The following is a 26,331-nucleotide window of genomic DNA, read 5'->3' as shown; positions in this document are numbered from 1 at the left end:
GGATATGATGTCGAGTACCTGCTCACAAACATATTTGGAATATGTTCATATTTTCACCGTTCTAGTAGAAAGACTAAAGGGCTTCTGTGAGTTTGTTGGCCAGGAGTACCATAACATTTTAGGAAACAGCAATGTTCACTGGATGTTCATGCTCCCTGCTCTAGAAAGAGTGCTGAAAATGTATGCCATTGAAATCCTTTATTTCTGAAGACAAATGCCCTGTGAACAATGTTCGAAGATCCACTGACTGAACTTTGGCTGGCCTTTGTCCATGGAAACTTGACCGTATTCAGTGACACGATAAAGATGCTTGGAGGCCAGGACCACTGTGCTGTGGAGTCCGCTGCAATTCTGAGAAACGTTGAGGTAAAATTGACTGATGTGACAACTTCATTACAGTTTTGGTCAGAGGACTTTGAGAGAGCTAGAGGAAAATGGTATCATGTCTAAAGAGAGCTTTCTCAAAACATCCCAATCATTCTTCACTACAGCTGTGAACTACTTGCAAGCATGGGGAAAGCACACAGATAATCTAAAAGATTTACATTGTCTCCTTTTAAAAAGGCAACCTCTGCATGAAGGCAGCGGGCACACTGCAGGAAAAATGCCCCAATGTGACCATCAATGAGGATACATTGTGTGACAAGGTTACTGGCCTGCAAGAGTTCCTAAAGGGGGGATCGCTTGAAGAATGGAAAACATCTGAGACACAGCTCAGTCAGAGATGGAGCACGGTGGTTAACGACTTCAAAGTGAATGACATCCCACACACTAACCTGGCTAGATTAGCGTCTGTTGTCATGTGCTTACCTGGAAGTAATGCACCAGTCGAGAGAGTGTTCTCCCAAATGAATGCTCTATGGACAGCAGCACGAAATAGATTCACTGTTCCTACCATCAAGGCCATGCTTATTGTGAAGACAAACTTCAACCTCCGTTGCCAGGAGTTCATGGAGAAGCTGGCCAAAGACAGAGCAATCCTGAAGAAAATACATTCTTCTGAGAAATATACAGATTAGGTCCCTATAAGTACAGTGGGGAGAATAAGTATTTGATACACTGCCGATTTTGCAGGTTTTCCTACTTACAAAGCATGTAGAGGTCTGTAATTTTTATCATAGGTACACTTCAACTGTGAGAGACGAAATCTAAAACAAAAATCCAGAAAATCACATTGTATGATTTTTAAGTAATTAATTAGCATTTTATTCCATGACATAAGTATTTGATCACCTACCAACCAGTAAGAATTCCGGCTCTCACAGACCTGTTAATTTTTCTTTGAGAAGCCATCCTGTTCTCCACTCATTACCTGTATTAACTGCACCTGTTTGAACTCGTTACCTGTATAAAAGACACCTGTCCACACACTCAATCAAAGAGACTCCAACCTCTCCACAATGGCCAAGACCAGAGAGCTGTGTAAGGACATCAGGGTTAAATTGTAGACCTGCACAAAGCTGGGATGGGCTACAGGACAATAGGCAAGCAGCTTGGTGAGAAGGCAACAACTGTTGGCGCAATTATTAGAAAATGGAAGAAGTTCAAGATGACGGTCAATCACCCTCGGTCTGGGGCTCCATGCAAGATCTCACCTCGTGGGACATCAATGATCATGAGGAAGGTGAAGGATCAGCCCAGAACTACACGGCAGGACCTGGTCAATGACCTGAAGAGAGCTGGGATCACAGTCTCAAAGAAAACCATTAGTAACACACTACACAGTCATGGATTAAAATCCTGCAGTGCACGCAAGTTCCCCCTGCTCAAGCCAGCGCATGTCCAGGCCCGTCTGAAGTTTGCCAATTACCATCTGGATGATCCAGAGGAGGAATGGGAGAAGGTCATGTGGTCTGATGAGACAAAAATAGAGAAAAAATAAACTCCACTCACCGTGTTTGGAGGAAGGAGGAGGATGAGTACAACCCCAAGAACACCATCCCAACCGTGAAGCATAGAGGTGGAAACATCATTCTTTGGGGATGCTTTTCTGCAAAGGGGACAGGACGACTGCACCGTATTGAGGGGAGGATGGATGGGGCCATGTATCGTGAGATCTTGGCCAACAACCTCATTCCCTCTGTAAGAGCATTGATGATGGGTCGTGGCTGGGTCTTCCAGCATGACAACGACCCGAAACACACAGCCAGGGCAACTAAGGAGTGGCTCCGTAAAAAGCATCTCAAGGTCTTGGAGTGGCCTAGCCAGTCTCCAGACCTGAACCCAATAGAAAATCTTTTGAGGGAGCTGAAAGTCTGTATTGTCCAGCGACAGCCCCGAAACCTGAAGGATCTGGAGAAGGTCTGTATGGAGGAGTGGGCCAAAATCCCTGCTGCAGTGTGTGCAAACCTGATCAAGAACTACAGGAAACGTATGATCTCTGGAATTGCAAACAAAGGTTTCTGTACCAAATATTAAGTTCTGCTTTTCTGATGTATCAAATACTTATGTCAATAAAATGCAAATGATTTACTTAAAAATCATACAATGATGGCTTCCGGGTTGGATGCGCTCTGTGTTAAAAAGCATACTTGGTTGGGTGGTGTATCGGAGGACGCATGACTTTCAACCTTCGTCTCTCCCGAGCCCGTATGGGAGTTGTAGCGATGAGACAAGATAGTAGCTACTAAAAACAATTGGATACCACGATTGGGGAGAAAAAGGGGTAAAAAAATATATTAAATCATACAATGTGATTTTCTGGATTTTTGTTTTAGATTCTGTCTCTCACAGTTGAAGTGTACCTATGATTTAAAAAAATGACCTCTACATGCTTTGTAAGTAGGAAACACTGCTGATTTTGCAGGGTGGGTCCTCCCACCATTGATATCATAGGGACTGGGGGAGGAGAGCAGGGTGGGTCCTCCCACCATTGATATCATAGGGACTGGGGGAGGAGAGCAGGGTGGGTCCTCCCACCATTGATATCATAGGGACTGGGGAGGAGAGCAGGGTGGGTCCTCCCACCATTGATATCATAGGGACTGGGGGAGGAGAGCAGGGTGGGTCCTCCCACCATTGATATCATAGGGACTGGGGGAGGAGAGCAGGGTGGGTCCTCCCACCATTGATATCATAGGGACTGGGGAGGAGAGCAGGGTGGGTCCTCCCACCATTGATATCATAGGGACTGGGGGAGGAGAGCAGGGTGGGTCCTCCCACCATTGATATCATAGGGACTGGGGGAGGAGAGCAGGGTGGGTCCTCCCACCATTGATATCATAGGGACTGGGGAGGAGAGCAGGGTGAGTCCTCCCACCATTGATATCATAGGGACTGGGGGAGGAGAGCAGGGTGGGTCCTCCCACCATTGATATCATAGGGACTGGGGGAGGAGAGCAGGGTGGGTCCTCCCACCATTGATATCATAGGGACTGGGGAGGAGAGCAGGGTGGGTCCTCCCACCATTGATATCATAGGGACTGGGGGAGGAGAGCAGGGTGGGTCCTCCCACCATTGATATCATAGGGACTGGGGGAGGAGAGCAGGGTGGGTCCTCCCACCATTGATATCATAGGGACTGGGGGAGGAGAGCAGGGTGGGTCCTCCCACCATTGATATACAATATCAAGTGACGCAGCAGTGGATAGTTGAAGAGGTCTGTCTCCAGTACGCACTACCACCACTTCTCAAACAGTATCCTGTCCTGGGATAGGCCTAAACTGAGCAGGGTCTGGACCACGCTCTCTATCATAGGTGGAGGGCCACACAGGTAACACAGCATAGTGTTAGGGTCGACGTGGCGACGCAACTCCCCCTCTGATAGCCTCCCATCTGTGGAAGATCAAATAAACATTTATTTAAAGAAATATAAATAAAAAAGACATGGAAAATGTACTTTCATGTAGTGCTGTCATTTTATGGACTAGCATCCATTTAAATTCATTGGGAATGTATTTTTTAACAGCCAAACGAAACATATCCAGTTAAACTATCTTTAGTTTAATTTCCAACCCCTTGCAGATTGTCTCAGTAAACATTTGTGGTTGTGTTAAGGTCATTCTGTAGTGCTTACGGTTCATGGACGGTTGGAGTTCCTGGTTGATGTCTGCCGTCTGTGCAGTGATGTGGAAGTCACAGGAGAATTTCTCTGGGAATTCTTTACACACATCTATGATGGTTTTCTGAGAGCAGAGAAGAAGAGCAGGGACAAGGAGGAACAATTATTGGTCTCATTCCCACACACAAACCCTGATATAATACAACTAGATATATACAAACACTGAACAAGAATATAAATGCAACATGTAAAGTGTTGGTCCCATGAGCTGAAATACAAGATCCCAGAAATGTTCCATACGCACAAAAAAAGCTTATTTCTCTCAAATGCTGTGAACAAATTTGTCAGTGAGCATTTCTGCTTTGCCAAGATAATCCAGATGGATTATGACACCTGACAGGTGTGGCATATCAAGAAGCTGATTAACCAGAATAATCATTACACAGGTTCACCTTGTGCTGGGGACAATAAAAGGCCTCTCTAAAATGTGCAGTTTTGTCACAAGGCTACTGATGTCTCAAGATGAAGGAACATGCTATTGGTATGTTGACTGCAGAAATGTCCACCACAGCTGTTTCCAGGACATTTTATTTAAATTTCTCTACCATAAGCTGCCTCAAGTCATTTTAGAGAATTAGGCAGTAGTCCAACTGGTCTCACAACCACAGACCACGTGTAACCACGCCAGCCCAGCACCGCCACATCCAGCTTCTTCACCTGCTGGATCATCTGAGACCAGCCACCCAGACAGCTGATGAAACTGTGGGTTTGTACAACCAAATCATTTCTGCACAAACTGTCAGAAACCGTCTCAGAGAAGCTCATCTGCGGTGCTCATCGTCCTCACCAGGGTCTTGACCTGACTGCAGTTCGGTGTCGTGAACGACTTCAGTGGACAAATGCTCACCTTCAATGGCCACTGGCACGCTGGAGAAGTGTGCTCTTCAATAATGAATCCAGGTTTCAACTGTACCATGGTGGCGGTGGGGTTGTGGTATGGGCAGGCATAAGCTACGGATAACGAACACAATTTAATTTTATTGATGGCAATTTGAATGCACAGAGATATTGTGATGAGATCATGAGGCCCATTGTTGTGCCATTCATCCACCACCATCACCTCATGTTTCAGCATGATAATGCACGGCCCCATGTCACAAAGATCTGTACACAATTCCTGGAAGCTGAACATTTTCCAGTTTTCTATGGCCTACATATTCACCTGATATGTCACCCATTGAGCAAATTTGGGACTTGCAACTTCTCACAGCCATTGAAGAGGAGTCGGACAACATTCCACAGGTCACAATCAACAGCCTGATCAACTCTATGCGAAGGAGATGTGTCGCGCTGCATGAGGCTAATGGTGGTCACACTAGATACGGACGGGTTTTATGATCCACACCCATACATTAAAAAAAATAAAGTATCTGTGACGAACAGATGCATATCTGTATTCCCAGTCATGTGAAATCCATAGATTAGGGCCAAATGAATTTATTTAAATTGACTGATTTCCTTATATGAACTGTAGCTCAGTAACACTAACACACACACACTAGTGATGCGTGGGTCAACTGTTTTTTTTCACCCGCCCACAATTGCTAATAACCCATCCGCAACCACCCGGCTATATGTGATAAAGTGGAAATCTGAGGCCCACACCCAACACTAACCCGCTAATATAGAAACTGCACAGTAGTCTACAGTCAGACAGCGGAATGATTTTTTGAGAGGCTGTTTGTTAGTCAACTTGTCTATAATTAGACCCATGCAACTTCTCTTCTGTCATTACTTGTTGCCCCAGAAGACAAAATACAGTTGTTTAAGTCAGAAGTTTACATACACTTAGGTTGGAGTCATTAAACGACCACCCCTCATCACTGTCAAACGCTCCCTAAAACACTTCTGTGAGCAGGCCTTTCTAATCGACCTGGCCCGGGTATCCTGGAAGGACATTGACCTCATCCCGTCAGTTGAGGATGCCTGGTCTTTCTTTAAAAGTAACTTCCTCACCATTTTAGATAAGCATGCTCCGTTCAAAAAATGCAGAACTAAGAACAGATATAGCCCCTGGTTCACTCCAGACCTGACTGCCCTCGACCAGCACAAAAACATCCTGTGGCGGACTGCACTAACATCGAACAGTCCCCGCGATATGCAACTGTTCAGGGAAGTCAGGAACCAATACACACAGTCAGTCAGGAAAGCTAAAGCCAACTTCTTCAGGCAGAAGTTTGCATCCTGTAGCTCCAACTCCAAAAAGTTCTGGGACACTGTGAAGTCCATGGAGAACAAGAGCACCTCCTCCCAGCTGCCCACTGCACTGAGGCTAGGTAACACGGTCACCACCGATAAATCCATGATTATCGAAAACTTCAACAAGCATTTCTCAACGGCTGGCCATGCCTTCCGCCTAGCTACTCCAACCTCGTCCAACAGCTCCCCCCCCCCCCGCAGCTACTCGCCCAAGCCTCTCCAGGTTCTCCTTTACCCAAATCCAGATAGCAGATGTTCTGAAAGAGCTGCAAAACCTGGACCCGTACAAATCAGCTGGGCTTGACAATCTGGACCCTCTATTCCTGAAACTATCCGCCGCCATTGTCGCAACCCCTATTACCAGCCTGTTCAACCTCTCTTTCATATCGTCTGAGATCCCCAAGGATTGGAAAGCTGCCGCAGTCATCCCCCTCTTCAAAGGGGGCGAAACCCTGGACCCAAACTGTTACAGACCAATATCCATCCTGCCCTGCCTATCTAAGGTCTTCGAAAGCCAAGTCAACAAACAGATCACTGACCATCTTGAATCCCACCGTACCTTCTCCGCTGTGCAATCTGGTTTCCGAGCCGGTCACGGGTGTACCTCAGCCACGCTCAAGGTACTAAACGATATCATAACCGCCATCGATAAAAGACAGTACTGTGCAGCCGTCTTCATAGACCTTGCCAAGGCTTTCGACTCTGTCAATCACCGTATTCTTATCGGCAGACTCAGTAGCCTCGGTTTTTCGGATGACTGCCTTGCCTGGTTCACCAATTACTTTGCAGACAGAGTTCAGTGTGTCAAATCGGAGGGCATGCTGTCCGGTCCTCTGGCAGTCTCTATGGGGGTGCCACAGGGTTCAATTCTCGGGCCGACTCTTTTCTCTGTATATATCAATGATGTTTCTCATGCTGCGGGCGATTCCCTGATCCACCTCTACGCAGACGACACCATTCTATATACTTCCGGCCCGTCCTTGGACACTGTGCTATCTAACCTCCAAACGAGCTTCAATGCCATACAGCACTCCTTCCGTGGCCTCCAACTGCTCTTAAACGCTAGTAAAACCAAATGCATGCTTTTCAACCGTTCACTGCCTGCACCCGCACGCCTGACCAGCATCACCACCCTGGATGGTTCCGACCTTGAATATGTGGACATCTATAAGTACCTAGGTGTCTGGCTAGACTCTAAACTCTCCTTCCAGACCCATATCAAACATCTCCAATCGAAAATCAAATCAAGAGTCGGCTTTCTATTCCGCAACAAAGCCTCCTTCACTCACGCCGCCAAACTTACCCTAGTAAAACTGACTATCCTACCGATCCTCGACTTCGGCGATGTCATCTACAAAATTGCTTCCAACACTCTACTCAGCAAACTGGATGCAGTTTATCACAGTGCCATCCGTTTTGTCACTAAAGCACCTTATACCACCCACCACTGCGACTTGTATGCTCTAGTCGGCTGGCCCTCGCTACATATTCGTCGCCAGACCCACTGGCTCCAGGTCATCTACAAGTCCATGCTAGGTAAAGCTCCGCCTTATCTCAGTTCACTGGTTACGATGGCAACACCCATCCGTAGCACGCGCTCCAGCAGGTGTATCTCACTGATCATCCCTAAAGCCAACACCTCATTTGGCCGCCTTTCGTTCCAGTTCTCTGCTGCCTGTGATTGGAACGAATTGCAAAAATCGCTGAAGTTGGAGACTTATCTCCCTCACCAACTTCAAACATCTGCTATCTGAGCAGCTAACCGATCGCTGCAGCTGTACATAGTCTATTGGTAAATAGCCCACCCATTTTCACCTACCTCATCCCCATACTGTTTTTATTTATTTATTTTTCTGCTCTTTTGCACACCAATATCTCTATCTCTACCTTTACATAACCATCTGATCATTTATCACTCCAGTGTTAATCTGCATAATTGTAATTATTTGCCTACCTTCTCATGCCTTTTGCACACAATGTATATATAGACTCCCCTTTTTTCTACTGTGTTATTGACTTGTTAATTGTTTACTCCATGTGTAACTCTGTGTTGTCTGTTCACACTGCTATGCCTTATCTTGGCCAGGTCGCAGTTGCAAATGAGAACTTGTTCTCAACTAGCCTACCTGGTAAAGGTGAAATAAAGGTGAAATAAAAAAAATAAAAATTAAAACTTGTTTTTCAACCACTCCACAAATTTCTTGTTAACAAACTATATTTTTGGCAAGTCGATTAGGACATCTACTTTGTGATTATTTCACTGTATCACAATTCCAGTGGGTCAGAAGTTTGCATACACTAAGTTGACTGTGCCTTTAAACAGCTTGGAAAAATTCCAGAAAATTCTGTCATGCCTTTAGAAGCTTCTGATAGGCTAATTGACATAATTTGAGTCAAATGGAGGTGTACCTGTGGATGTATTTCAAGGCTACCTTCAAACTTCGTGCCTCTTTTGCTTGACATCATGGGAAAATCAAAAGAAACCAGCCAAGACCCGAGAAAAATAATTGTAGACCTCCACAAGTCTGGTTCATCCTTGGGAGAAATGTCCAAATGCCTGAAGGTACCACGTTCATCTGTACAAACAATAGTACGCAAGTATAAACACCATGGGACCACGCAGCCGTCATACCGCTCAGGAAGGAGACGTGTTCTGTCTCCTAGAGATGAACGTACTTTGGTGAGAAAAGTGCAAATTAATCCCAGAACAACAGCAAAGGAACTTGTGAAGGCACTGGAGGAAACAGGTACTAAAGTATCTATATCCACAGTAAAATAAGTCCTATATCGACATAACCGGAAAGGCTGCTCAGTAAGGAAGAAGCCACTGCTCCAAATTCGCCATAAAAAAGCCAGACTACGGTTTGCATGTATTGGAGTGGCCATCACAAAGCCCTGACCTCAAGCCTATAGAACATTTGTGGGCAGAACTGAAAAAGCGTGTGCGAGCAAGGAGGCCTACAAACCTGACTCAGTTACACCAGCTCTGTCAGGAGGAATGGGCCAAAATTCGCCCAACTTATTGTGGGAAGCTTGTGGAAGGCTACCTGAAACGTTTGACCCAAGTTAAACAATTTAAAGGCAACGCTACCAAATATTAATTGAGTGTATGTAAACTTCTGACCCACTGGGAATGTAATGGAAGAAATAAAAGCTGAAATAAATCACTATTATTGACATTTCACATTCTTAAAATAATAACTGACCTAAGACAAGGACTTTTTACTAGGATTAAATGTCAGGAATTGGGGAAAAACTGAGTTTAAATGTATTTGGCTACGTTGTATGTAAACTTCCGACTTCAACTGTAAACCCTTGCTCACCAGAATGTCATAAATTGATAGAATGAATGCATCAAGGGTGGTCATCTTGAGTTCTGCAAAGATGGACCTAGTTAAACTGCAGCTAACCCAGAACAGAGCGAGACATTTTACTCTTCATTGTAATCAGTGGGGTGATATCAATACTATGCATGGCAGACTCTCTTGGCTAAGAGTTGAGGAAAGACTGACTGCATCACTTCAAGTTATAAGAAATTCCAAATTGTTTGCACAGTCAACTTACATACAGCACTGAGAAATACACTTTCCCCCACCAGACATGCCACCAGAAGTCTTTTCACAGTCCTCAAGTCCAGAACAAATTCAAGGAAACGTACAGTATTATAGAGCCATGACTGCATGGAACTCCCTTCCATAGTGAAGAGCAAACCTGGTTTCAAAAAACAAATAAAGCAACACTTCATGGCACAACGCCTCTCCCCTACTTTCTGTGCGTGTGTGTGTGTGTGTGTGTGTGTGTGTGTAACTGATACACACACTACATGTTCATGTTTTTAAATGCATGTAAATTGTAAAGTCTTATCTGTAGTCTTTTTTGTTATGTGTCAGACACCAGTAAGACCAAATGTCGCCATAATGGGGATCCTAATAAAATAAAAATTCTATCTGCTTCTCTCACACAGCAAAGATTTTTTAGGGACTGGGGAGAAAATGCAATAACGCAAAGAAAGCAACATTTTCAAACTGACATCAGTTTGACCGGTTTTAAGGAAATTAAAAGCTGTTAAAACGAGCCAAAAAATGTTTTGTTTGGCTTAGATGCATATTTTATGTGGTTGAATGACTCAAATCAGCTTTTATGATGCTTATAAAAGATAGGGACCGTCTGTAAATGTGGCAGTGCTAACCGTGTATTGATTCTCTATGCTGAAATAAATCATATTTCCCCACTCCTGTTCCCGAGTCAAAATGTACATTTGGTGTGTAATTTTACTGCAACAAATGCTTCATTCTGCCGGCGTTAATGTTACATTAGGCAATGTGAGAGGTTATAGACCTACAGTCCAGATTTCACTTAGGTTACTATTCCATTTAACCCATCTGAACAGTTCCCTTGACGTGCCATTTTCACAGATACTACTGCACTGTTGGAGCTATGAACACATTTCTCTACACCCGCAATAACATCTGCTAAATATGTGACCAATAGAAATGGATTTGAAGTCCCTTAGGCTACACACTAACAGCAGATAATAAATTATAAAAGAAACCTCAATGTAGCCTATAGATGAGTCGACCCACCTACTCTCCCCCCCCCCCGTCACTTTGAAGAGCAGCTTGTGCGTTCTTGGCGCTGTAGCAGAGGTGGGTGGAGCCTATGTTGTAGCCCCGCCCTACTTTTGCAGGGTTCTGTCGTAGCAGGTCAGCGGTGTGAAGCAGGATGGAGTATAAAGGGTTAATGCCCACGCCACCAACAGGTCAACACAGGGGGCAGGGGGTCAAAGAAGAAGTTACCGCCCATACGCATCGCTACATGGGAGTCCATAGTGCACTGAGGACAGAGAAGGAATAAAAAGTGTTTATTTTGTAATGATAAATAACTCCGGTATGAGATGTCCACATTCTAGAAGTCTGCTTTCTGTTCCCTATTGTGGAGAAAGTCTGTTTTAGAGATGAAAAAACGACATCCAGTGCAGCATCGGAGTCTCAGGAGACACAGACGCTGTTACACACACACACACACACTGCTGTTACACACACACACTGATGTTACACACACACACACTGACTGCTGTTACACACACACACTGCTGTTACACACACACTGCTGTTACACACACACACACACACACTGCTGTTACACACACACACTGCTGTTACACACACACACACACACACACTGCTGTTACACACACACACTGCTGTTACACACACACACTGCTGTTACACACACACACGATGGGAGAGAGAGATCTTATAGCTGGTAGGGGGGGTATTTTGAAGACAACAGCAGCAAATTCCCTCTCCTTTTCCCATTATACACACACACACACGTATACACACACTCCTCTGCTTTATCTGTTGTCACAGTCCCCACACTCTAACCCAGTACAGACGGAAGAGTTAACAACAGGCTCATCAAACAATCCCAGGGCTGAGTACAGTCTCCAACCACTTTACTGTGGAATATCAGACAGCTTTATGTGGCGACAACCACAGTCACACACAGCTTACTGCTCAGAGAAGACACATCTACTGGATGAGATCAGACTTACAATACAACCTAGAAAAACACACACACACCAGATGGAGAGACAGGCAGAAAGACTGACAGACACTGACAATGCTATTGATTGAGGCAGAAACTAAAACTACATGTGAAAATTTTCATTTCAATGTACACACACACTCACTCACTCACCTTGGTGTGTATCCAATGTGCGGGGGGGGATGTTCTGTGTATTTGACAGCCAGCTCGATAACACCCTCTCTCTGCAGCAGACCTGGACTGGAACACACAGAGAATCCTCCTACCTTCTCCATACCAGGTATAAAGAAGTCCACCCTGGACACACAGAGAGACAGACCTCAAAATGTACAGAATGTGTCCATGTCACTCACATATCTTTACATAACATACCACAGGAAGTGGTAACTTTCCACAAGTTTGGAGAAAAAGAGTACACAGCCCTCCAAGGCAATAACAACTAGCAAGCATCTCTCCCTCTCTGACACGTAAACAGAGACACACACATATGTTTCTCCCACTCCTCCTACCCATCTGTCATATGGACTGGAGGAGGTGTAAGGTATAGTATTTACATCCGTTTTACATCCATTACTGAACACCGGCAGGGCAACTCACCAACCTCTTCTGTTTATACACAAACCGCCCACCAACAGTATGGACCACAGAGTTGAAGGGGATATTTATCAACTGAATGTACTTTTACATCATAAATTAAACATGTTTATGGATGTGTGCTTTGCTTTCAGCTACAATACTAATGCCGTTTTCTTTTGTAGCTCAGTGGGTAGAGCGTGCCACGTGTAACGCCAGGGTAGTGAGTTTGATTCCCGGGACTACCCATTGGTAATGAATGCACGCATGACGAAGTCGCTTTGGAAAAACAGAGTGCTAAATGTCACATGTTATGAAGCCTGTAAGTGGGTCTGAAACAATCTTGTAAGTTGTAAATCCCCCCTAACTGCTTCCTGCTGTCATCATATGCATTTGTTTATCAACTTATTTATTTACCTGTATTTTAACCAGGTGGGTTGATTGAGAACATTGTCTTTTAACACAATGACCTGGGGAACAGTGGCAGGGGAGAGCAACACTGTAAATAGCATTACACACATTCAATACAACACTTCCCTCTAGTGCCTGGTAAAGGTATTACAGCCATTATAACATGCGGTTTGCGCAAGACCTTGATGGATTGCAGCAGGTCATTTCTCTTACTGTGCGTGATGATTGACAGCAGCCTGTGCCAGATAATGAATTTGATAACCTCTATACCCCTGTATGGACCTTTTGTCCAAACTGTTGATGTGATATACTGGTTAATTTAACTGTGACAACACACTGCCTCTCCCCCTATACCGTATCTACCCATACCTATAGCCTACACACTTGTGCAGATCTGAAAGGATTGGATAGGTGTAAACATCCTCTCCCCAAAGCCATTGGTGTAAATGCTGTATTCAGTCTCCTTTCAATGAGCTATGAATGTAGCCAAACAAATGACAGTACTGTACTACTCACCACTGTCCAGCTCTGAAAGTAAAGTCTGGATGGACAGCTAGCCGGAGGCGTTTCACTGTCTCAGACTCGTCCATGATGCCACATACCCGCGCCGGATATACATGCTGGACACACACACACCAACACACAGTTTACAAATGAAATAACCTGTCAATCAATTATGAAGATTAACACAAGTAAACTGTGGCAATAGTTGAGAATCTGTACATTAGAAACCTTTAGCCTAGACAAACACAGATTAACAAAATGTCTTCGATATTGTCAGTCTCATCATAACACAGATCTAAAACTGTTTTCAGTTTTGGATTGCATAAGCCACAGGTTTGTTGCTACAGTACAAACACAGCTGGATGGTCACTCACATCTTGTCTGTAGTTGAATGCTGTCCTCTCTAGATGGTCCGTTTGTCTTCTGGATTACATTTTCCTGAAAAGACAACAGAAATACCTACTTTATTTAAACATGTCTGTCTATCAGAAAATAATGTAGCCAAGCGAATCAGCACAAAGGTCAGTTACGTGCATAACCTCTATGGCCCTTAGAAAGACTGCAGTCTCACCTGTGTGCTGACGTCAAAACAAACAATAAATAGACTTGTACCCATTGTCAGATGGGTCCAGCAAACTTTAAGTAAATCATGATCATCTAAAAACAGGCGAGTAGCTCCGGGTGTATGGCAGCTTTGGTGTTGTTAAAGACGTGACAAGTGTAGTAGCCGCACAATCAGCCCCAAGCCCGCTCCTAACCCCCCCAACAGTGACAGAGGGGCGACGGGCCACCTGACAGCAATAATACTCCACATATTATATATGAAACCCAACTCACCTTGTGATCGAACACGGGAACAAAACACGCGACCGTATCAGACCGCCGGACGCCCCCGACAATGTGAAGCTTCGAGCCGCCATGGAAAGTATACAGAGGACGCTCATGTGCAATATAATGTCACTTTACCTTTTCTTTAGAGAGGCAACCTATTGAGGTAGAAAGTGGAGAAAGTTGGTGTTGGTGGCTAGCTAGCTGACGCTAGCCACCAACATGGTCTAAACCAGATTTAACAGATGACAGCAAGCATGTGAGTCATTTTGTCGATACTAGCTAGTTAGCTAACGTTTACGTTTGGTGTAGCTAGGATGCTAACCAACTGTGCAACCACCGTTTCTAAAACAGAGAAATCCATAGCATGCTAACTCAGTCAGCCCAGTGAAGCCTATGCACTTTCACTTAACATTTACAGCTATCGTAGCACTGACTGCATTCCCTACGGAATATAGCTAGTCTCTCTGAAAAGCAAGTCTTGCCAATGTATGACAATCTGTTTGATATGATCTTCTTGCAGGTTAGATAACCTTCCTGAAATGTGTGGAAGATTTGTTGACTCCGGAAGTGATTGACGGCATGCTCTTTCGTGTGTTCATATTTGCGCAGATACTGCGCATGCCACATGGATGTTCTATCAATAATCAGTTAGGCTTCAGCATTTGAGTCATGCAGATGTATAGTTTCTGCATAATTCTGCGGATTTATTTTTGGGATAGTGCAGCCTAATGTTTTATTTTTTAGTGTGTTGGATAGGATATCATTGTGGTGAGCTGGTCTTGAGTTCAGTCTAACGTTACCTAGCTAGTCTTTCTCGCAAAATTCAAAGAAAGGGGAACGTGTCGACGGAGATACTCAAGTTCACACGATGAATAACAAACCTGGGAAAGGGCAAAGCAACACAACCAAGAGGACTATACAGTCTAACACTAATGGGGTTACTTTCAACTCCATCCGAATAAAAAAAGAACCAGGAGACTTTGAACGGAAGGAAATTGGTGACCATTCCAAACGTCCTTTGCTGGAGAAGCAAAAGCACGTCAAGCAACATCAAACTACGTCCAACCAAGCGACCCGGTATAGCAAGATATCGAGGAGTCCTGTGGTGATACTAACAAAATTGTCCAACGTAAGATGAGTTAGTAGTCTTTCCCCAACATGCGACTTTTAAGGATGGATCGAAATTTACAGAATGGTTACCTGGAGGAAAATCTAGTCCAGGGGAGGGGTCATGTAATTTATAAAATTTCAAATTCTCAGTGTTTTAGAATTAGTTGCTTATTAGGCGATTTATCGACGTGCCTGATGCTGCCCCTCATCTCTGATTCTCAGCTGGTCCCTCAATATCAAGTGAGCCTATTGGCTATTTAGTGTGATGCACAGAGCAGAGTTATATGTCTAAGATAGCTACTAGGATGGTGTAAATACAACTAGGCTGCATTATACACTGCAATGGATATTCCAACCCCGAGCCCTGGCCTGCTCTACTCTTGCTGATCGGCCTAACCAATGGCTGTGCTGTGTAGGCCTACGGTGGCAGTTCAGCAAGAGAGTCAAATGCTTCTTCCGCAAATACTTTTTGATTAGGCCTAGTCCAAAAGATAGTTCATCTTGCTCGCTGACTAGTCTATATCCTGTGTCCTGTTCAGTTTGAGAAGGAGAGTGCGAAGATGAGGAGGACCGGAGGTCAACTTTGATAGCTTGCGGCTACTATATTGTTTTTAATTAAATCAATTATGTTTCTTGCCCATGGTGTATTTATCAGAGTTATTGACCTCTCAATAAACCAGATTGGAGTAACTTACATTGTGCTGAAACTAAAGCTGCAGCCGCAGCACAATCAATCGAAAATGGACAGCTCATAAACACATTATGTAAGGTGTTGGTTTCATGAGCTGAAATAAAAGATCCCAGAAATGTTCCATATGCACAAAAAGCTTATTGTGCACACATTTGTTTACATCCCTGTTCGTGAGCATTTCTCCTTTGCCAAGATAATCCATCCACCTGACTGGTGTGGCATATCAAGAAGCTGATTAAACAGAATGATCATTATGCTGGGGACAATTAAAAAGCCACTCTAAAATGTGCAGTTTTTGTCACACAACACAATGCCACAATTGGCATGCTGACTACAAGACTGTCCACCAGAGCTGTTGCCAGAGAATTTAATGTTAATTTCTCTACCATAAGCCATCTCCAATGTCATTTTAGAGAATTTGGCATGTGGTAACAACACCAACCCAGGACCTACACATCTGGGTCCTTCACCTGTGGGATCGTCTGAGACCAGCCACCTTGACAGCTGATGAAACTGTGTGTTTGCACAACCAAAGAATTTCTGCACAAACGGTCAGAAACCATCTCGGAGAAGCTCATCTGCTGCTCGTCGTCCTCACCAGGGTCTTGACCTGATTTCAGTTTGAAGTCATAACCGACTTCAGTGGACAAATGCTAACCTTGGTTTGCTGATGTCAACGTTGTGAACAGAGTGCCCAGTGGTGGTGGGGTTATGGTAAGGGCAGGCATAAACTACGGACAACAAACATAATTGTATTTTATTGATGGTAATTTGAATACACGAGATACCGTGACGAGATCCTGAGGCCCATTGTCGTGCCATGCATACTCGCCAGACATGTCACCCATTGAGCAAGTTTAGGGTGCTCTGGATTGACGTGTACGACAGCATGTTCCAGTTCCCGCCAATATCCAGCAACTTCACATAGCCATTGAAGAGGAGTGGGATAACATTACACAGGCCACATCCATAGACCAGGGCCTAATTTATTTTAATTGACCGATTTCCTTCTATGAACTGTAACTCGGTAAAATCCTTGAAATTGTTGCACGTTGCGTTTTATATTTGTGTTCAGTGAAGGTTGTTGGTTTATGCTTACTGTGGTTTCTTCATCTTTCTAATCTATAAGGTGGTGCTTAAGACTCTTCTGAGAGAAACTAAAGTGCGTTTGGTGAAGGAGGAGACAGATGCCAGGAGGGATGAAGACAACAGTGAAGGTAGGACATGTACATACTCCAGTCCACACCCAATACTGCAGTGAAAATGGGTGATACATTTCTGAAGATTTTAATTTGATATCAGCAGGGATTATTTCTTTATTCTGGAATTAGGAAAATTACATTTCTCTTTTTTATGTGTTCCCTCTCCCACCCCATAGGGAGTGAACATTATTTACAATAAGGGTTAGATTAAGAAAATCAGACCTCTAATGAAAATGGATGGCCTCCCTTCAGCAAAATATATTTAACCTAAACCCTCCCTGAAGACTGTAAAAAAACAAGTGACCCTCCCCTATACCCAAATAAGAATTAAAACACAAAGCAGGTACCAGAAAACATGCCTAGCATTTATCCTCACTTCTTGGACAGACTAGAGCCTTACATATGTCGTCTTATAAACTGTTATTCGACCTGTGTGCATTAGATGGCAATGCAGGAATTTTTATAGCACTCAGGGCTGAGGGCCTGAAGGTTGTGGGTTCGTCGTGGACAAGAGTTGGGGTGGAAAGATCTCCTTTATTGTAAAATCATTGCATGAATCTGTCACTGTGTTTTCAGGTCGGAGAAAAAATAGCCTTTTTATAAACATTTCATGCAATTGTACATATTAGCAGAATCTTTTTTTAATAACACAAATTACAGGATAATACAAATGGACGGAGAACGAGGCCTATGTGTTAATCTTATCATATTTCTCTAATGCCAAATCAGTGTGTCTTTTTTGCAACAAAACTGTCCCTGTTTGCAAATAATTAAATCTGAGACATCATTTGGAATTTGAGCATGGTACTTTCAAAAGTTAGGACTACCTTTCCACCCAAGACCGAGTAGGCCTACCTTTCCACCCAAGACAGAGAAGGCCTACCTTTCCACCCAAGACAGAGAAGGCCTACCTTTCCACCCCAGACAGAGAAGGCCAACCTTTCCACCCCAGACAGAGAAGGCCTACCTTTCCACTCCAGACAGAGAAGTCCTACCTTTCCACCCCAGACAGAGAAGGCCTACCTTTCCACCCCAGACAGAGAAGGCCTACCTTTCCACCCCAGACAGAGAAGGCCTACCTTTCCACCCCAGACAGAGAAGGCCTACCTTTCCACCCCAGACAGAGAAGGCCTACCTTTCCACCTAAGACCGAGAAGGCCTACCTTTCCACCCCAGACCGAGAAGGCCTACCTTTCCACCCCAGACAGAGAAGGCCTACCTTTCCACCCCAGACAGAGAAGGCCTACCTTTCCACCCCAGACAGAGAAGGCCTACCTTTCCACCCCAGACAGAGAAGGCCTACCTTTCCACCCCAGACAGAGAAGGCCTACCTTTCCACCCCAGACAGAGAAGGCCTACCTTTCCACCCCAGACAGAGAAGGCCTACCTTTCCACCCCAGACAGAGTAGGCCTACCTTTCCACCCCAGACAGAGAAGGCCTACCTTTCCACCCAAGACCGAGAAGGCCTACCTTTCCATCCCAGACAGAGAAGGCCTACCTTTCCACCCAAGACAGAGAAGGCCTACCTTTCCACCCCAGACAGAGAATGCCTACCTTTCCACCCCAGACAGAGAAGGCCTACCTTTCCACCTAAGACCGAGAAGGCCTACCTTTCCACCCCAGACCGAGAAGGCCTACCTTTCCACCCCAGACAGAGAAGGCCTACCTTTCCACCCCAGACAGAGAAGGCCTACCTTTCCACCCCAGACAGAGAAGGCCTACCTTTCCACCCCAGACAGAGAAGGCCTACCTTTCCACCCCAGACAGAGAAGGCCTACCTTTCCACCCCAGACAGAGAAGGCCTACCTTTCCACCCCAGACAGAGAAGGCCTACCTTTCCACCCCAGACAGAGAAGGCCTACCTTTCCACCCCAGACAGAGAAGGCCTACCTTTCCACCCCAGACAGAGAAGGCCTACCTTTCCACCCCAGACAGAGAAGGCCTACCTTTCCACCCCAGACAGAGAAGGCCTACCTTTCCACCCCAGACAGAGAAGGCCTACCTTTCCACCCCAGACAGAGAAGGCCTACCTTTCCACCCCAGACAGAGAAGGCCTACCTTTCCACCCCAGACAGAGAAGGCCTACCTTTCCACCCCAGACAGAGAAGGCCTACCTTTCCACCCCAGACAGAGAAGGCCTACCTTTCCACCCCAGACAGAGAAGGCCTACCTTTCCACCCCAGACAGAGAAGGCCTACCTTTCCACCCCAGACAGAGAAGGCCTACCTTTCCACCCCAGACAGAGAAGGCCTACCTTTCCACCCCAGACAGAGAAGGCCTACCTTTCCACCCCAGACAGAGAAGGCCTACCTTTCCACCCCAGACAGAGAAGGCCTACCTTTCCACCCCAGACAGAGAAGGCCTACCTTTCCACCCCAGACAGAGAAGGCCTACCTTTCCACCCCAGACAGAGAAGGCCTACCTTTCCACCCCAGACAGAGAAGGCCTACCTTTCCACCCCAGACAGAGAAGGCCTACCTTTCCACCCCAGACAGAGAAGGCCTACCTTTCCACCCCAGACAGAGAAGGCCTACCTTTCCACCCCAGACAGAGAAGGCCTACCTTTCCACCCCAGACAGAGAAGGCCTACCTTTCCACCCCAGACAGAGTAGGCCTACCTTTCCACCCCAGACAGAGAAGGCCTACCTTTCCACCCCAGACAGAGAAGGCCTACCTTTCCACCCCAGACAGAGAAGGCCTACCTTTCCACCCCAGACAGAGAAGGCCTACCTTTCCACCCTAGACAGAGAAGGCCTACCTTTCCACCCCAGACAGAGAAGGCCTACCTTTCCACCCCAGACAGAGAAGGCCTACCTTTCCACCTAAGACCGAGAAGGCCTACCTTTCCACCCCAGACAGAGAAGGCCTACCTTTCCACCCCAGACAGAGAAGGCCTACCTTTCCACCCCAGACAGAGAAGGCCTACCTTTCCACCCCAGACAGAGAAGGCCTACCTTTCCACCCCAGACAGAGAAGGCCTACCTTTCCACCCCAGCAAAGTACATTTGTCTCATCTGCAAAGGAGGTTGTAGTTTAGCCTCTGAATGTCAAAGAAATGAAGCAATACATATCCCCCATATGCATTGGAGTCACATCTGTCCCGTGTATTTCACAGCTTGTTTCACAAAGCATCTCGGACCAAAGCTCTGTTATACATCACTTTATTTAATCAGATCTGTTTTATTTTCTTAAATGTTAAGCTAACAATCTTCTCATAAAAGTTGTTTATAGTGCGTCGGACACATGCGTTTTGCCATTTTCTTTCATACCTTCTCAATTCAAGTCTTGGTTTTAAATTAACAGCCCTTCACTGACAGAGGTATGCTATTTAAAGAGTGGATATAGGGTGTAGGAATTGACCAATAAAATATATGGATATAGCAGCCTATATAGCCTTTTAGTCTGTCAAACGGGTAGGCCTACCTCATTTCTTAAATAGGCTCCAACACAAAGCCCTATTGTTGTTAGTAAAGTCTAATTAAAATGAAGACCTTGAAATTATGCCTACTTGAATTTTCCTACTTTCTGCACCATGAGCCATTTTCGATTCTTCAAGTTTCAGCATCACAATGTAAGTTACTCGAATATGTCTTATTGTGAGGTCAATAACTCTGATAAATACATCACGGGCAAGAAACCTATTGTTTTTAATAAAAATCTATTATAGTAGTAGCAAGCTATCAAAGTTGATCTTTGGTCCTCATCTTCACAAGCTGAACAGAAAACAGGCTATTCTGAGTTCAAGGCCTAATCACCTCTTTATCCCTCTCCCTCAGTCTCTTCTCCGCAGTTCTTTCCTTGTCCACACTGCACCATCTCCTTCACTGACTGTTACTTCCTGGAGAACCACATCAAGACCAAACACCAGAAGCAGTACCTGGCCATGTTGAAAAGCCACGTCTCAAAGAGTAAAACCGTGTACGCCCCCACACACAGCTGTCCCCAGTGCAGCTGCATGTTCCATACCCCACGACAGCTACACATCCACACCCGCCAGGCCCACCCCTCCGCCCTTCCCCAGAAACCTGTCCGTCCCCCCAGGGTTCCGGGGAAACTCCACCCCTGCCCGCAGTGTGCCCGTAGATTCCCGTACCTGGGAACCCTGCTGAAGCACTGCAAGAATTTGCACAAAATGGCTGTTTTTCGCACCGATGGTCACATCAGTTGTGCTGACTGTGGGAAGAGCTTTGAAAATTGCTGGGGACTAGGGCCACACCGGTGTCAAGAACCAGAGGGCACTAAACCTAAGGACACTAAGACTGTGGTCTGTCTGGAAGTCGGCTTCCATTGCTCAGAGTGTGGGAAGATCCTCAGTACTCCTACGAGCCTGGACACTCACATGCGCATCCACACTGGAGAGAAGCCGTACGAATGTAAGGAGTGCGGCAAGCGCTTCTCAGAGAACAGCGGTTACCGTTATCACTCGTTAATACACTCGGGGCTCAAGCCGTTCAAATGCCAGGACTGCGGGAAGACTTTCAAACGGAAGTCGCTCCTCTGGACTCACATGTCGGTTCACACTGGTGAGCGGAAGTTCTCCTGCACCCAATGCGATAAGCGGTATGCAAGCAGGGCCCATCTGAAGCTTCACCTGCGAACACACTCGGGGGAGAGACCTTTCAAATGCACCGTTTGTGGTAAAGACTTTGCTGACAAAGCTTATCTGAAAACACACCTGAAGATCCACAGCAACGAGAAGAACTACCACTGTGGGGTTTGTGGGCGGGCGTTCTTGAGGCTGGGGTTGTTGAAGTTACACATGCGCTCACATACCGGGGAGAGGCCCTACCACTGCACAGTGTGCGACAAGAAGTTTTTTCGACTCTCACACCTGAAGAACCATCACCTGACTCACACGGGTGAGAAACCATACACCTGTACCGAGTGCAGTAAAAGCTTCACTCAGTCTGGGGATCTGTCCAAGCACAAGCTCCTACACACTGGGGAGAAGCCATTTGAATGCCCTGAATGCCCCAGCCGGTTTAACCGTTCTGGTTCTCTGTCCAGTCACATGAGGACCCACACTCACCGTGATATAAAGCCATACTCCTGCCAAGAATGTGGGAAGAGCTTTTATGAACAGAGTCACGTCAAAGTCCACATGAAGACCCACACAGGGGAGAGACCGTATCCCTGCCCCCACTGCCTTTTCAGCTTCACTCGGAAAGCACATCTCTCCAAACACCTGCCTAGATGTCGTAAATGATCATGGTTGGCATTTTTTATGACAGCTTTTTTATTATGAAATTCATTGTATTCATAGGAATCACTTTTAGATGAATCCACCACAGTGAAACAATAACGTTATATAGTCATGGAATACATTGAAACATTATTATACTGAGCAAAAATATAAACGCATCATGTACAGTGTTGGTCCAATGTTTCGTGGGCTGAAATAAAATATCCCAGAAATGTTCCATACGCACAAAAAGCTTATTGCTCACAAATTTGTTTACATCCCTGTTAGTGAGCATTTTTTCCTTTGCCAGGATAATCCATCCACCTGACAGGTGTGGCATATCAATAAGCTGATTAAACAGCATGGTCATTACACAGGTGCGCCTTGTGCTGGGGACAAAAGGCCCTAAAAAATGTGCCATTTTGTCACGAAACACAATGCTAGAGATGTTTCTAGTTTTAAGGGAGCGTGCAATTGACTTGCTGACTGCAGGAATGTCGACCAGAGCTGTTGCCAGACAAATGCTATGTTAGTTTCTTTACCATAAGCCGCCTCAAGTCGTTTTAGAGAATTTGACAGTACATCCTACCAGCCTCTCAACTGTAGACCATGTGTATGGCATTGTGTGGGCAAGCGGTTTGCTGATGCCAATGTTGTGAACAAAATGCCCAGTGGCGGTGGGGTTGTGGTATGGGCAGGCATAAGCTATGGACAACCAAGACAATTGCATTTTATCGATGGCAATTTGAATGCACAGAGATATTGAGATCATGAGGCCCATTGTCGTGCCCTTCATCCGCCGCCATCACCTTGTGTTTCAGAATGGTAATGTACGGCTCCATGTCGCAAGGACGTGTACACAATTCCTGGAAGCTGTAAATGTCATAGTTCTTCCATGGCCTGCATACTCACCAGACATGTCACCCATTGAGCAAGTTTGGGATGTTCTGAATCAACGTGTACGACAGCGTGTTTCAGTTCCCACCAATATCCAGCAACTTCTCACAGCCATTGAAGAGGAGTGGGACAACATTACACAGGCCACAATCAACAGCCTGATCAACTCTATGCGAAGGAGATGTGTCACGCTGCATGATGCAAATGGGGGTCACACTAGATACGGACGGGTTTTATGATCCACACCCATACTTTTATGTTTAATTAAGGTATCCAGGACCAACAGATGTATATCTGTATTCGCAGTCATGTGAAGTACATAGATTAGAGCCTAATTGATGTATTTTAATTGACTGATTTCCTTCATATGAACTGTAGCTCAGTAAATCTTTTAAAATGTTGCATGTTGCGTTTATATTTTTGTTCAGTATAGTAGATCATAGTTACATTGTTTTGTTAATGAACACCCTTTTTAGTACTTTTTTTCATTTCATTTAAAATAATATTACTGTATGCTGAATCTCCTGGTAACAACTGATGGTGACAAAGCCTACGAAAGATAAATAAAAGTTATCAGTCAGCGACTTGATCAGTCTGCCATCTGAATGGTCTGAATTGTATGGCTCAAATCTTGATTGTCTACTCTAATACAAAATGATTCAGTCAGTTATCCTTTGAAAATGGCTATAACTGTTTCCATCTGAACTAGCGGAGGCATAGCAAATACATAGTGCATTCGGAAAGTATTCAGACCCCTTGACTTTTTCCTCATTTTGTGACGTTACAGCCTGATTCTAAAATTGATGAAATCATTTCCCCCCTGAATCTACTACACACACTGCCCCAATGACAAAACAAAAACATTTTATCATTTTTTTGCCAAAAAAATATCAGATTTACATACTGTAAGTATTCAGAGCCTTTACTCCGGTATTCAGAGCCTTTACTCCGGTATTCAGAGCCTTTACTCCGGTATTCAGAGCCTTTACTCAGGTATTCAGAGCCTTTACTCAGGTATTCAGAGCCTTTACTCCGGACTTTGTTGAAGCATCTTTGACAGTGATCACAGCCTCAAGTCTTCTTGGGTATGACGCTACAAGCTTGGCACACCTGTATTTGGGGAGTTTCTTCTGTTCTTCTCTGCAGATCTTCTCAAGCTCTGTCAGGTTGGATGGGGAGCGTCGCTGCGCAGCTATTTTCAGGTCTCTCCAGAGATGTTCAATCCGGTTCACATCCAGGCTTTGGCTGGGACACTCAAGGACATTCAGAGACTTGTCCCGAAGCCACTCCTGCGTTGTCTTGGCTGTGTGCTTAGGGTCGTTGTTCTGTTGGAAGGTGAACCATTGCCCCAGTTCTGAGGTCCTGAGCACTTTGGAGCAGGTTTTCAGCAAGGATCTCTTTGTACATTGCATTGCTCTGTTCATCTTTCCTGACTAGTCTCCCAGTATCTGCCACTGAAAAACATCCCCACAGCATGATGCTGCCACCATGCTTCACTGTAGGGATGGTGCCAGGTTTCCTCCAGACGTGACGCTTGGCATTCAGGCTTGAGAGTTCAATCTTGGTTTCATCAGACCAAATAATCTTGTTTCTCATGGTCAGAGTCCTTAAGGTGCCTTTTGGCAAACTCCAGGTGGCTGTCATGTGCCTTTTACTGAGGAGGGGCATCTGTCTGGCCACTTTACCATAAAGCCCTGATTGGTAGAGTGCTGCAGAAATCAAGTTGTAGAAATATCTCAAGGATGATCAATGGAAACAGGATGCACCTGAGCTCAATTTCAAGTCTCATAGCAAAGGGTCTGAATGCTTATGTAAATAAGGTATTTCTGTTTTTAATTTGTAATACATTTGCAAAAATGTATAAAACCCTGTTTTGCTTTGTCATTATGGGGTATTATATGTAGATTGCTGAGGGGAAAAATGTAATTACAGCCTTATTGTAAAATGCATACATTGTAACCAAATATGAAAAAAAGGGGGAGTGGTCTGAATACTTCCGAATGCATTGTAGAGCCTGTATGTCCCCTTTCCTTTTGCCCTGTGAACCAGATGTGTGAAAAAAGGTCAGGCCCTCAGCACGACTCCTCTTTTAAGACGGCAGAACACACCGCAGCACACCATCTCACATAGGCATCATTACTATGACCTTTAGAACACAGAATGAGAGAGGCCAGGAATACTGGGAGAAATGGGATTCATCATTGGAAATTGACTGATTGAAAGATGATGTAATTGTAACTTGTGCATTGTACCTGCCTGTTTTGTGTTTGTTTTCAATAAAAAGAAATAAAAGGATTAATCATTATGCCTACATTATAGGCTGTTTACCAACAAACTCTGGCAATTTCATAAAATAGAATATTCCTTTATGTGCAGCATTGTACAAAATCATAATTTATTTCCTCTGTAATGTATGGGTAAATTATTTCCACACCATAGCACTTGCATTATATCCTTAACAGAAACACATCTAAATACAGGTATCGACAGAGGCAAGATTCTGATGCCACATGGGTAGCGTTGGCCCATCTCTGGTGACCTTCCGTGTCCTCCTCCTTCACAGCTTCCAGACATCTCTGGGTCTGCAGGTGAACAATCTGGCCACTCAGCTGAAGAAAAATCTAAATAATTAATTGCGTTTGTATCATCATGTCAAGTAACCACACAAACACCTACAGTGCCTTCAGAAAGTATTCAGACCACAGGAGGTTGGTGGCACCTTAATTGGGGAGGACGGGCTTGTGGTAATGGCTGGAGTGGAATGGTATCAAACGCATCAAACACATGGCTTCCATGTTTTAGATACCATTCCATTAGCTCTGTTCCAGCCATTATGAGCTGTCCTCCCCTCAGCAGCCTCCACTGATTCACACCCCTTGACCTTTTCCAAAATGTATTGAGTTACAGCCTAAATTTTAAATGGATTACATGGAGATTGTGTGTCACTGGCTTATACACAATACCCCGTAATGTCAAAGTGGAATTATTTTTGGGGGAAATCTTTACAAATAAATGAAAAGCTGGAATGTCTTGAGTCCATAAGTATTCAACCCCTTTGTTGGGGGCGGCAGGTAGCCTAGTGGTTAGAGCGTTGTGTTTGATGCGTTTGATACCATTCCA

The 26,331-nt window shown here is 44.9% G+C and overlaps 1 protein-coding gene and 1 pseudogene across 3 annotated transcripts; one reads left to right on the top strand and one right to left on the bottom strand.

Annotated features, from left to right (window-relative positions):
• Positions 1-183: 183 nt before the first annotated feature.
• Positions 184-14,380, bottom strand: LOC110487978 (oxidoreductase NAD-binding domain-containing protein 1-like; annotated as a pseudogene). Its single transcript, XR_016493517.1, has 7 exons — positions 14,135-14,380; positions 13,672-13,735; positions 13,310-13,413; positions 11,963-12,106; positions 10,866-11,092; positions 4,016-4,124; positions 184-3,774 (listed from the first exon to the last, which is right to left on the bottom strand). The product of XR_016493517.1 is annotated as an oxidoreductase NAD-binding domain-containing protein 1-like (transcript).
• Positions 14,381-14,709: 329 nt separating this feature from the next.
• On the top strand, positions 14,710-25,546 carry LOC110487977 (uncharacterized). Of its 2 annotated transcripts, XR_016493516.1 has the most exons (4): positions 14,710-15,257; positions 17,059-17,146; positions 20,909-24,141; positions 24,205-25,546. XR_016493516.1 is itself a non-coding variant. In XM_021559909.3 (3 exons), the coding sequence occupies exons 1-3, from the start codon at positions 14,997-14,999 to the stop codon at positions 22,336-22,338; spliced, it is 1,779 nt and encodes a 592-aa protein (XP_021415584.2). In that variant the 5' UTR covers positions 14,710-14,996; the 3' UTR covers positions 22,339-25,546. The 2 variants fall into 2 exon arrangements, 1 of the variants encoding a protein (XP_021415584.2); XM_021559909.3 differs by having other exon boundaries at positions 20,909-25,546.
• Positions 25,547-26,331: the final 785 nt, after the last annotated feature.

Source organism: Oncorhynchus mykiss, chromosome 30 (assembly GCF_057628025.1).
Source record: "Oncorhynchus mykiss isolate SJ-2025 chromosome 30, ASM5762802v1, whole genome shotgun sequence".
NCBI lineage: Eukaryota > Metazoa > Chordata > Actinopteri > Salmoniformes > Salmonidae > Oncorhynchus > Oncorhynchus mykiss.
This window is presented reverse-complemented; position numbering and strand designations above follow the sequence as displayed.